Genomic DNA, 14,085 nt, shown 5'->3' with positions numbered 1-14,085 from the left:
TGCCCAGGCTGGAGTGCAATGGCATGATCTCAGCTCATTGCAATATCCACCTCCTGGGTTCAAGCAATTATCTTGCCTCAGCCTCCCGAGTACCTGGGATTATAGGTGCCTACCACCACACCTGGCTAATTTTTTGCATTTTTAGTAGAGACGGGTTTTCACCATGTTAGCCAGGCTCATTTCGAACTCTTGATGTCAGGTGACACACCTGTCTCGGCATCCCAAAGTGCTGGGATCACAGGTATGAGCCACCATGCCCTCCCAAGATCCCTTCTTCTATCACTTCCTTTCTGTTTAGACAGCTACTTTTTAAGGGTAGGCCCACTGGTAACAAGTTCTCTTAATTTTCCTTTATCTGAGAATATCTCAATTTCATTCCTGAAGGATATTCTCCCTGAACACAGAATTCTGGGTTGACAGTTCTTTTCTTCCATCTCTTGGAAAATTATCATGCCACTTCCTTCTGGCCTCCATGATTCCTGATGAAAAATCTGTGATTCAAATGGTTCTTCCCTTATAGGTGTTTTTGTTGTTGTTGTTGTTTTTAGACAGAATTTCGTTCTTGTCACCCAGGCTGGAGTGCAGTGGTGTGACCTAGGCTTGCTGCAACCTTCACCTCCCGGGTTCAAGCAATTCTCCTGCCTCAGCCTCCAACTGGGATTACAGGCGCCTGCCACCATGCCTGGCTGATGTTTTATATTTTTAGTAGACACAGGGTTTCGCCATGTTGGGCAGTCTGGTCTCGAACTCCTGACTTCAGGTGATCCACCTGCCTCTGCCTCCCAAAGTGATGGGATCACAGGCATGAACCACTATGCCCAGCCATTCTTCCCTTATAGGTAACAAGAAATTTATCTTTTGCTTCTTTCAAGATTTTTTTTTTTTGGTATTTAGTGTTCAAAAATTTTACTATTATGTGTCTTGCTGTGGACTTCTGTGGATTTATGCCTTTTGGGATTTGCTAAGTTTCTGGCATTGGTGGGTTTATGCCTTTGGCCAAATTTGGTAACATGTCATTTACCTTTTACTTCTTTCGAGATTTTTTTTTTTTTTTTTTTTGTATTTAGTGTTCAAAAATTTTACTGTGATGTGTCTTGCTGTGGACTTCTTTGGATTTATACTGTTTGGGATTTGCTCAGTTTTTGTCATGTGTGGGTTTATGCCTGTGACCAAATTTGGGAAATTTCTTACTAAATTATTTCTTTGAATACATTTTCAAGGCTTCCCATCTTTCTCCTCTTCTTCCAAGACACAACTGTTAAATATTTTATTGTAGTCCCACAAATCGTGAAGCTCTGTTCACTTGTTTTCCCCAGTCTACTCTTTGTTGTTCAGCTTTGGTGATTTCTATTTGTTTTATCTTCAAGTTCGCTGATTTTTTCTTCTGTCCTTTCCATTTTGTCTCTGGGGACAGGGGCTCCTAGGGTATCTAGCCCACTGAAGTCCTTACATTTCAGAATTTATAATTTTTGGTAGACTGCTAATGGCCCATATCCAGGGTCCACTAGCATCCTAAAAACCTATCTACTGAGTTTTACATTTTGGTTGTTCTATTTTTCAGTTCTAACATTTCCATTTGTTTCTTAATACCTTCGATTTTTTGCTAAGAGTTTCTGTTTTCTCATTTTTAAAAATCATGTTTGTGGCCGGGCGTGGTGGCTCATGCCTGTAATCCCAGCACTTTGGGAGGCCTAGGCAGGAGGATCACAAGGTCAAGAGATCGAGACCATCCTGGCCAACATGGTGAAACCCCGTCTCCACTAAAAATACAAAAATTAGCTGGGCATCTCTACTAAAAATACAAACATTACTCAGGAGGCTGAGGAAGAAAAATTGCTTGAACCCAGGAGGCGGAGGTTGCAGTGAGCCGAAATTGAGCCACTGCACCGCAGCCTGGCCACAGAGCGAGACCCTGTCTCCAAATAATATAATTTAATAAAATAAAAATAAAATAAAATAAAATAAAATAAAAATCATGCTTGTAATTACTCATTGAAACATTTTCATGATGGCTGTCAGAAAATCATTGTCAGATAATTCTAACAACTGTGTCATCTTAGTATTGGCGTGTGTTGATCGAATTTTTCCCTCAAGTTGAGATTTTCCCAGTTGTTGGTATAAGCAGTGATTTTAAATTCAATTTTGGACATTTTGGATATTAATTTATGAGACTCTGGATCGTATTTAAATCCTCTATTTAGCAGGCCTTCTTTATTACCATTCTGGTATAGAGAAAGGGACGCTGCAAGGTGGGGTTGAACGTCAAGTTACCTCCATGACACCTAAGGGAAAGCAGCACCTCTGCATTGCTAGGCAGCAGCAAGAATTCCAGCTCCTTTCTGGGCCTCTCCTGATACCACCTTGGTTGGTATCAGGCATGCACGATTACTACTCCCCGTGTAGCTTTCACCGACACTTTGGTAAGAAGACCCCGTTATTGCTGGGTGTGCAAAAATGTCCTGACTCTCCACCAGGCCTCTTCTGATGCCACACAGTGGGGAGCTGGAGGGGTGCTTCATTACCACTCCACAGTGATGACAGTTCCAGCTCCTCACTTAGCCTTCTATAATAATGCTTCAGCAAGGATTAAGAAGGAGGGAACGCTGTGGGTTTCTTGTTGTTGTTGTTGTTAGTTTTTGTAGTGTGCAGTTGGAGTAGAGAAGTTCCTGCTTTACAGTTTTCTGTCTGAGTTTGCCCCTTTTTCTTTTTTTTTTTTCTTGGTCCTTTTGCTAAAAAGAACAGACGTTTGGGGGACATTCTGGCCGTGTCTAATAGGCATTTCCAGTTTGCTGACGTCTTCAGCTCAAGACTGGGATATATGAGCAAAGAGAAAACCCAGGGTCTGGGCTGTGGCATTCCTGAGATCTCAAGGCCCCTAACCAGCCCGCTGCTTCTCTCCACCTTTCAGATTCATTTTATGTTTGTTTTATACACATGACCAAGGTTGCTGGCTATACCCAGCAGGAAGAATGCAGAGAAATACATCTATTCCATCTTTCCAGAATACAAAGTCCAAACATAGGTTTAAAAATATTTTGTTCAATTTTCCTGGTTATTCTCAATGGAGGCTGGTCTGCAATAAGCAACTTTGTCATTACTGAAAGTAAAGACCTTGGTCATTAAAACAAACAAAAAATTTCTTGTAATTCACATTATTTGCTTTGATTTGTTCTTCATATACATAATTCCCTTAACTACTTCCTGAAGATACATCTCTATACAGTCCTCCAAAAAGAATGACAAAGAAACTGGAAAAATTCAGTGTTGAGAGCAAAAAATGCCAGTTAGAAAATGTATATCCTCATTGGGAATTACTAACAAAAATCCAACTGCTTTAAAAAAATGACATATGGATACTAAGTAGTAAAGTTGTAAAAAAAAAAAAAAAATCTGACAGATGCTTTCAAAATTATTTATATAAAAGTACACAGACATATTCTAACCTATTTTTACCTTTGGCATAATGTAAAGGAAATATTCCATACACACAATAATTTTATCTAATAATGTATTGTGCAAAATTTCTCACAAAGATAAAAAGTTTCATACTGGCTATTAAGTTGATAATAAATGTACCTGATTTTTTTGACATTGAGATGAATTTCAATTCCACAGAAAAAAAGTCTTCATTGCAGTACTGTTTGTAAGAGAAAAGGACTTAAATCTACACATAAATGCCCATCAATAGAGAAACTGATGAAATAAACTATGGTACAGCAGTACAACGAAATACTATGCAGCAGTAAAAATGCTGGGAAACCTTCTGTGTACTGACAAAAAAAATCTCAAAAATACATTACTAAATGAAAAAAGCAAGTGTCTACAGCCTGTTTTACTTTGTATAAGGGGTGAAATGCATGGAATATTATGCAGCCATAAAAAGGATGAGTTCATGTCCTTTTCAGGGACATGGATGAAGCTGGAAACCTTCATTCTCAGCAAACTATCACAAGGACAACAAAACCAAACACTGCATGTTCTCACTCATAGGTGGGAACTGAACAATGAGAACACATGGACACATCACACACTGGGGGCTTGTCAGTGGGTGGGGGGCTGCGGGAAGGATAGCATTGGGAGAAATGCCTAGTGTAAAGACAAGTTGATAGGTGCAGTAAATCAACATGGCACTTGTATACCTATGTAGAAAACCTGCACGGTGTACACATGCACCCTAGAACTTAATTTTTAAAAAAAGGGGGTGAAGTAAAGTTGCATATGCGTATTTGGTGGTATCTGCATAATGAAACAGAAATACAGAAACTAATAAGGTGATTAACTACGAGGCAGGGGAGAAAAGGGTCATAGGAACTGGCAGAAATGGAACCCCTGAATGTAAACATAGTCATACTACTTTGATTTTGGGACCATTTGAAACTATTACCTACTTCAGATAAATCCTACAGGAAAGAAATTAGTTTAACTTTTCATTTTAAAACTGAATTTAAAACGCAATCCACAGTTCGAAATCCAGAAGACTGAAATGTTTGCCACGGGTTCTTGTGTCTTTCTGAATTGTGATCTGAGTCCTCACATGTGATCTCAGTCTTGCTGTGTTCTCTCACTGCAAACTGCAGTCCTACTATAGCCACGTGTCTTCCAAATGCTAACACTATCAGTCCCATGAATCACAGAATCTTCTCATTGGAAGGGACTCCATCCTGTCATCCAATCCAGCCTCAGCCAGGAAAAAGGACAGGGATCGGTCAGCACAGTGTGATCACTACTTGCAAACACACAAGACAAAGCTACAGATGTCACTGATTTCTTCCCCTGACTAGATGGCCATTGTGGATGTCTCCTTCCTGAAAATGTACATACGGATCCACCAGTTGTCTGGAATCAATTTGGTAGCCATCTGAACGCTAAACGTGCATTAGCTAATATCATAATCCAAGAGATGATTAAAATTCTAGGAATGGCAATTGTTCTGCCAAAGCTTCATTTAGAGAAAATCAGTTTTGGAAAAAATATTTCCCCTATGGGTCATTTTTCAAAATTAGCTGCCTGAATCAAAGAGAAAATGGCTAGTCAAACTCATTTATCTTCACAATAAAATAATGCGGCAAGGCAATGAATAGGCGAAGTCAGCAGAGAATTTCATTCATGTCCTTAATCAAAGGGTCAGTGCTATTCATTACCACATAAACATTGCTCATTTCCTTACATCCACTCTTGAGATATTTATTGCAGAGTTCAATTAAATATGATCACTTTCTCCCTTACTCTAACTTCAATAACCTGAAGGATAACTTCTTAAAATTTGAGAACCCAATAAATATTTTCATTTCCCTGCATTTTTAATAATCTAGAAAAACAGTGAAGATCAGTTAGGCAAAGTCACTACCATGTACATGAAACCTGACATTTCCTAATGAAAACAGAACTACCAATTTTCTCTACTGCAAACTAGCAACTGTTCCTTAAATATTTATAAACCAGACCTATTCCAATTTTATTTGGGTTTAACATATTGCACTGAATACTGGGCACTGAGGTCTGCAGCAATGTAATTCCAGTTTCTTCTCCTGTTCATTGGGAGGGAAAGGAGGACAGGGTGGCTGATGTACTGGTTAAGAATGCAGGCTCTAGAGTCTGAGTGCCTGGATTCAAGACCGGCTTGCACGTACTCTAATTGTGATTGGTCTTTGTGTCTCAGTGCTCTTAGCTATAAAACAGGAACAATAATAGTATCAAAGGGTTCGGAGGATTAATTAAAATAATTCATGGAAACTGTTTCACACAGCGCCTGGCCTAGTCACTGCCAGTAAAAATCATCTACTTTTATTACTCCCTTACATGTGCCTCGTACTCCTGCTCAGCGGGATTCCTTGCTCCCTCATGAACGCACTGTGTGCTTCTGTCCTTCCAGCCTCGTTCCTATTGTTCTGAGTATGGACCATGCAACTGCATATTCCCTGGCCTGAGGAAATCTTCTTCCCCTCCAAGGCCCATCTCATTCTGATCCAGTTAACCATTATGACTTGTCCCCATTGGCTTGTACCTCCATTGCTCTTTGTTTGCAGTTCTCTTATTAGATTTATTATATTAACCCTGACATCCATTACAGTAATTTATGACCCTGTCTCCTTCATGGATAAGGACTACGTCTTACTAGCCTATTTTGCGCTCTACAGTATTTAACAACCTGCAGAGTCATACTTAAAAAGCATTTATTGGATTTGAAAGAGTCCTGCTTACTTGTGAAAGTAAGCATAATATATCAACTACAACAGAAGCTCTCTCATAGGATATGTATAAAGATTGAATGAGATAATGCATGTAAAGGGCTACTAACAAGTTATTGTCTTATTATCAGCAGCTCCTATTTCTTGAATGTTTTATCACATGCCCAGCATTGTACTAAGGGCTTTACATGTGGGAACACCTTAAACCAGGGCTTGACATAATCATCTTTCATTCCCCTTGTACAGAGTAGATGAAATATAGGTATTTTTAAATGACTGTTGAAGAAAAATGGCTCTGATATGGCAAATTTAAAAGTATTTGAATTTTCTACGTTATTTAAAAGTTGACTTGATTAAATTAAAATTCCTAATACTTCATAGTATAGTTTTTAAAATTATTTATTTATTTTTTTAGAGATAGGGGTCTCATTATGTTGCCCAGGCTGGTCTTGAACTCCTGGGCTCAAGCAATCCTCCTGCCTCAGCTTCCCAAAGTGCTGGGATTACAGGTATGAATGACACTACCCAGCCTACAGCATAGTTTTAAGCATCAAAATATTCCAATATTCTACAATGAATTCCTAGTTAGAAATAAAAATAAATAAATAAAGAAAACAGATTTTAAAAAAAGAAGTTAAAAACAAAGTAATTCGAGATCTGTAAATGGGATCTTGGAAATCCCAAAATTGAAGAGCAGTATTATGCAAATTTGTATCCAGTGCTCAGGACTATTAAGGGATGAAGGGTAAGAAAAATAGCTCTGGGAACTTCTGTATGCCTCAATCCCTTTGACTGTAAAATAGCCCAATAGCTGGAATCTATCTATTGCACCGGGTTGCTGTAAGGATTAAATCAGATTATGCCAGTAAAGTGATTAGAACATAGTAAAATAAAATATGTATTTATGTCATTTTTTTAATCATGAGATGCACCCAATTGTACTGTAAGTGAAGATCAAGGTGCATGGCAGTAAGAACACAAATTTTCTAAAGCATCAAGTGTTCTAAATTCTTATCAGTGTGAAAATATTAGCAGGTTAGTTTTGTCTTCTCATTGCCATTTTAACAATTGACATGGGCATCAGTAGGGAGTGAAAGGCTGGGCGCGGTGGCTCACACCTGTAATTCTAGTGCTTTGGGAGGCCGAGGCAAGTGGATCACCTGAGGTCCGGAGTTCGAGACCACCTTGGCCAATATGGTGAAATCCCATTTCTACTAAAAATCAAAAATTAGCTGGAGTGGTGGCATACCCCAGTAATCCCAGCTGAGGTGGGAGAACTGCTTGAGCCTGGAAGGCAGAGGCTGCAGTGAGCCGAGATCACACCACTGTACTCCAGTCTGGACAACAGAGACCCCGTCTCAAAAAAAAAAAAAAAAAAAAAAAAAAGTAGTGAAAGTCCCAGAAAGGCCTCAGAATGGAGAATGTAAAAGCCTAGATAAGCTACAAAGAATTAGTTCATTTTCTAAAATAAATTTCTTCAGGAATTAAAATGCATACTTCAGATCCCACACATATATCATTGTCAAGTTAAATAAAAAAACAAATTACTAGATTTTTGTGCAGTGCTTTCTTTTATATTTAATAGATAAAATTTTAATTTGTTTTTCTGTTCACTTTAGTTTTTGATAGTGGTAAAATGAGGAATTAAAGCAGCAAAGATTTGAAAGGCAAAATGTCACAATATAGGACACAAATTGTGTCTTCTTTTTCAAAGCATGGTTATGTAAGACAGTTAATAAAAACATAAAATATATCAAAAGAATCATTTAAACCAAATGTAAAAAGAGATTTAAAGCTCCTTCTGATGAGTCCAGTTTCCTAGTACCACACTGTGAATCTCTTTAAATATAAAGACACACAAAGCTGGAAATTTTAAAATATGACGACACAGATGGAAACTAAAAATGCTTTGCAATGATTCATATGCGTAATCCACTGCACTTATAAGCATTTCCTTTTTCAAATTTGTATTTGTAAAGGCACCAAAATAATCAGTTTCTCAGAATAACTCCAAGGCATTAATGAGATTTCCTACCAAAAAAAATTACTCCCAAGACTAAAAGCCTAAGTATGCATGTCATCTGCTTTTTCTCAGTACAATCCGGGCTTTGACTGCTGTATGTATGGAGATAAAAAAAGACAGAGGCCGACCCCCGGTGCTCTTTAGTCCAGACATGGAGTTGTTCATCTAGAACAGCATGCTTTGAACCTCTAGATTCCACTGTGTAGTAAAAAACTACTGTCTAATAGGAATACGCTTGTTGAACAGGATGACATATTTAAGGCACTTACTTTCAAAGTAAAATTGAAGAGACTGACTTATTGCCAAATTTTAATTTTGCCTAGTAAAGATATTAAGGAAAACAACTATCATATATTATAATTAATAATTTATGAAGGAAGGGACATTTTAATACTTCCAAGAATAGGAAGGCCATAATTTCAAAATAATGGCCAGTTTTGTGAATTAAATAAACTTTGAGTTCAACTCTTTATAGTGTTCTTATCTTTCCCATGTGGATAGGACTATAAAATGTTTATCACAGATCAGCACCATCTGTGATCCAGCACTTGGCAATCACTAACAGAGGACACAAAATGTGTCAGAAATCCTCATAATGTCTACGATTAGGGTATCCAATTTTTTTTTTTTTTTTTTTTTTTTTTGAGATGGAGTCTCGCTCTGTCGCCCAGGCTGGAGTGCAGTGGCCGGATCTCAGCTCACTGCAAGCTCTGCCTCCTGGGTTTACACCATTCTCCTGCCTCAGCCTCCCGAGTAGCTGGGACTACAGGCGCCCGCCACCTTGCCTGGCTAGTTTTTTGTATTTTTAGTAGAGACGGGGTTTCACCATGTTAGCCAGGATGGTCTCGATCTCCTGACCTTGTGATCCGCCTGTCTCGGCCTCCCAAAGTGCTGGGATTACACGCTTGAGCCACCGCGCCCAGCCAGGGTATCCATTTTTTATTTAATACAGTTAAAACAAAAGAAAATGGCAATATCTCCTTTACATAAAGTAATCTGTTTTAATAGAAATTTCAAATGTTAAGTATATGACTATATTATCAATGTCTAAATGTTTTTATTCTCCTTGATAAACATAGTAGTAGAAATGGCTGAATCAATAAAGTTGGACCTAAACATCATTTTTCTACTCCTTTGTTAGAATAAATGTTCAGAATATTTACTGGAAAACAGCCTCCAAAATAGTTGTTTATACGTCAGTAGTCTTTTGAAGCATTCAAAGGGCAACGAATTTTCACATTATGAACATGGATACTCACAGCATTCTTTAGATATATGTGTCAAATAGACATTAGCTGTGCATTATGAAAAGTGAAATGGATAGAAAAAGGCAAAGATTAGAAAAGAGACACCTGGCCAGGCGCAATGGTGCATGCCTGTAATCCCAGCTACTCGGGAGGCTGAGGCAACAGAATCGCTTGAACCTGGCAGGCAGAGGTTGCAGTGAGCTGAGATTGTGCCACTGCACTCCGCCTGAGTGACACAGTGAAACTCTGTCTCCCGGCCGGGCGCGGTGGCTCAAGCCTGTAATCCCAGCACTTTGGGAGGCCGAGACGGGCGGATCACGAGGTCAGGAGATGGAGACCATCCTGGCTAACACGGTGAAACCCCGTCTCTACTAAAAAATACAAAAAATTAGCCGGGCGAGGTGGCGGGCCCCTGTAGTCCCAGCTACTCGGGAGGCTGAGGCAGGCGAATGGCGTAAACCCGGGAGGCGGAGCTTGGAGGCTGAGGCAGGAGAATGGCGTAAACACGGGAGGCGGAGCTTGGAGGCTGAGGCAGGAGAATGGCGTAAACCCGGGCGGCGGAGCTTGCAGTGAGCTGAGATCCGGCCACTGCACTCCAGCCTGGGCGACAGAGCGAGACTCCGTCTCAAAAAAAAAAAAAAAAAAAAAAAAAAAACCCTGTCCCCCCCCCCCCAAAAAAAAAGAGAGAAGAGAAGAGAGAAAAGAGACATCTAACTATTGCTTCATTATATATTCTTAATGGCTGAATTAAAATAATAAATATACCTTAAAACCAATTTGTTTGGACTCCCATTCACTTTAATAAAATTGGAATATTTGATTAAGGAAATTCTATCCAAATTTGTTCACAAAATGACATTCAATAGCTGGACCCTTCTGTGAAAAATGAACATAATGGGAAAACAAGAAATAAATAAACTACCTGAACTAATTTTATTTTTGGAGGAATTTTTACATGTAATGTTAAAACTACTACCACCCACTACTAGGATGCAATATGGCTAAAATGCTAAAAGAATTAAAGTAAGAGTACATAAATACATTATCTATAAAATTAGCCCATATGCTCAAATTACTCGAAGCAGAATGTGGAATTTTACATTTTTATATTTAAAAATCTTGGCTAGAATGTATCTTTGATGGTACTAATAGACTTTGAAACTCTAAGCTTTTAAGAACAGCACGGTGAAGTAGCACAGACTTTGAGGCAGACTATGTTTGCACCCTGGTTCCAAAACTTACTAACTGTGTGAAACTGGACTTATTACTTAATCTCTCTGTACCCCAGAGTCCTCATCTCTAAAATGCGAATAATAAGAGTACCTTTCTCACAGGGTAGGGAGATTAAATGAGATAACATATTTAAGGCACTTAGAAAAGGGACTTGCAAATATGCTCATTATTATTAATTATTATTACTATTATTTACTCTCAGACACTCAAAAAACGTACTGTACATATGGAAGATTATCAAAAGAATTCAACATAGTTTAAAGTGTCTTATTTATAAATTCTGACATACAGAATTTCATCAGATGAGAAATGTTCAGAGTTCAGAGGTAAGTAAAAACAAAATGAGTAATTGCAAAGACAGTGTCTTTCACAATAAAAGGTTATCAGTTTTCTCCATCAAAACAAGAAACATTAAGGTCTGTATTCTGGAAGCCTAGCAGGAAGCCTGAGCAAGAATGCTCTCCTCGGAAAGGGAAACTCACCCCTTGTTCATCCAGTTTCATGAGCTGCTCTGTGACCTTGGGCGTGTTGAAGGCCAACCGCAGGCACTGGACATTGAGCTCGGGAACCACGTGCTCCAGCACTTCTTTGAGAGGCAGGCCTCTGGCCGTTGAGTGCTTGGCTGTTGACGGAATGGCATCCTCCAGGACTGAACCTCTCAGTGTCATGAGCTGCAAGAGAGACAGGTGCTGTGGTGAGGCTTCTGGGATGTGAGATGCCTGAACATATGTACATGCACTACAGGCCTGGACTGTGGGGCTCCTCACAGAGCTAGGGAATGATTTTTGATGGGTAAAGTCAGTGAGGGAGAAACAACGAGAGAAGTGATGTAGGATACTGTCATATGAAAAATGAAACCAATGCTTTCAAGACAAGGGTAGGTCCAAAGGAGCACATAATGAAGACTTCTGAGGATATTTATTTAAAGACCAAAAATAACATTTCCTTAAAGAGATCAGTAAAGATCAAGGTCTCTATATGGCTATACAATGTCACTATGCATACTAATTAGGAAATTAAGAAGGCAGAATCCCAGAGCAATGTCTGAAGAATAAATAGAGTTTGGATGTTATACTTCTTTGAATTGTAAAAAGGGAGAGAGAAAGTTTTAAACTTCATAATGCATGGCTGACAAGCATAAACTATACATGTCACCAAATGCTGCTGCCACTGGGCAATCATCACCATCAGTACAGCAGCACAAGCAACAGCAGCTGAAGTTACTTTAGATTTTCTCTTATTTCTTAAAATATTTTCCCTTCTTAAAATACCCACCATTAATACCTTAACCAAAGACCTTTTCCTACGTAATGATGATGTGTTGGAGAAAAGTTAACCAGAGATGAAGCCTAAAGTAGTCTTAATTTCCAAAAATGTCTACAAGGCAAAGTTGTTAACATAATTTAAATAGTGTATGGAGAAAGAAGAGAAAACCCATCAAGCTGAATACATTTCCAGTTAGCAACAGGAGCTACAAAAGCTAGTGGAGTGCATGTTGGAGACTGACTGTCAAAAATGAGGGTAAGAGGTCAGAAAGACACAATGCAATCTCAGAAAGACAAGTATATCCAACAAAGCATAACAAGGTCAGGTCCTTAGACAGTCCAAAGGCAGAGAAAGGATCACAGTTGCTCAGGGCATAAAGAAAGGCCCCATCGAAAGGGATGGTTTTAGGAAGTGGCCATGAAATAGAGGAACAATTTCTACAACAAGAAAATGTCAAGAGAGAACATGAGCAAAGGTATGGAGATTGGGAATAAAGGGAGTAAGTGAGAAGGAGTGATTACTGTAGATGGACACAAGCAGAGTACAGGGAGAAATGAATGATGCAGCTGTGAGCTGGGGGTGCACAGAAGACCCTGAAGCTGACTGAGTGGTACACACCTCATTGGGCTCCTACAGGTCAGCTCAGGATGTGTTCGTAGGGGGATGATGTATACTCAGAAATTAAGTTGCAAGTAAGATGAACTGTGAGAGGAAGCAACTGGAGGCAGAGAATGTAGTTAGAATGGAGGCCCTAACAGTCTTCAGGCAAACTAGGCACGACTCAGGATTCGCAAGGAAATGGAAACCAAAGGAAGAATCACCAGGGAAGTAAAATCTAGAATCTAGAACATGGGTGTCTAATATTTTGGCTTCCCTGCACCACACTGGAAGAAGAATTGTCTTGGGCTACACATAAAATACACTAATAGCTGATGAGCTAAAAAAAAAATCACAAAAAAAACTCATAATGTTTTAAGAAAGTTTATGAATTTGTGTTGGGCCACATTCAAAACTGTCCTGGGCCACATGCGGCCCTCGGGCCGTGGGTTGGACGAGCTTGATCTGTAACATTTGCCCACAGATGGGGTCAAGGCAGATGGGAGAAGAAAAAGCAAAATTTATCAACGTCTTATTCTCAATACGGGAAAAAGGTAATAGAAATATTTGCAGTCTATTCATTTGATGAGCATCTTTTTTCTTTCATTATAAACAATTTCTTCTCAAGTAACAAGTAAAAATTATTTTCCTATTAATGTATAATTTGACACAAATTGTTTTTATTTTGTTTTTACATCATGGAAAATGGCTAACTCAGTTATTTAACTCTTTTCTTCATGAGATAATACATAGCTTGAAATAGGGAGCCACAAAGGCTAGGGTTGTTCTCAATTTAGAAGCTAAGACCAAATTCGAGTCATTGCATCCTGAGCCACAGAAAGCGGCTCACTCATGAAAGCCAAAGCGGATGAGAAAAAGAATGGCTCATTTTTTACATCCGAATCACTAGTATTACTGATATTTTTCTTAATGACTTCCAGAAACAAGAATGAAGTGAGTCTTCATAAGTCCTCTTGTTCCTATGCTTAAAAACACTCACATGCCATAAAATTTTGCTCATAAACAAACTGCCATGCCTACAAAGGTATGTATCTTCTTTTATGTTTTGCAATGTTTATTTATACTAAAATGAAAGAGATTTGTTTGCATTTCTGTTATCTTGCTGCCGCTTACTGAAGTCACCAGAGTGTCACTGTCATGTTTTCTTTTATCTTGCCGTATTTATCTGCATGAGAAATTAGCAACATGAGAAGTCTCTGATACAAATTAAATCTTATTTCATTTGTATCAAGTAAATAGGTTTCAGTGAAAAGAGTGAAGGAACTATCTCTCAAAGTCCAGGAGCTACAGACCAGGACCAATATCTGGAAACATTTCTATCAAAAGTCTTATACAATATTACCATTAAACCAAATTTAGGGATTATTTATTACTAGAAAGAAAAAAATTATACAAAACCTAGTGGCAATTAATTACGTAAACATTAGAGGGAGGAAGGAAGAAAGGAAGGGAGGAAAAGGAGGAAAGACATGGAGAAAGGGACGAAAGGAGATGGGGAAGGAGGGAAGCG

General features: G+C 38.8%; 1 protein-coding gene across 3 annotated transcripts in view; it reads right to left on the bottom strand.

Moving 5' to 3' along the window:
* The window catches only part of SIPA1L1 (signal induced proliferation associated 1 like 1), a 151,655-nt gene that overhangs the window by 102,591 nt on the left and 34,979 nt on the right, over positions 1–14,085 (bottom strand). For all 3 annotated transcript variants that reach the window (XM_025392150.1, XM_025392149.1, XM_025392152.1), the window contains one exon: positions 11,174–11,362. In XM_025392150.1, the coding sequence (XP_025247935.1) occupies positions 11,174–11,362 (189 nt within the window). The remainder of the gene's footprint in view (positions 1–11,173; positions 11,363–14,085) is intronic.

The sequence above is a fragment of the Theropithecus gelada genome, chromosome 7b (assembly GCF_003255815.1).
Source record: "Theropithecus gelada isolate Dixy chromosome 7b, Tgel_1.0, whole genome shotgun sequence".
NCBI classification, from domain to species: domain Eukaryota; kingdom Metazoa; phylum Chordata; class Mammalia; order Primates; family Cercopithecidae; genus Theropithecus; species Theropithecus gelada.
This window is presented reverse-complemented; position numbering and strand designations above follow the sequence as displayed.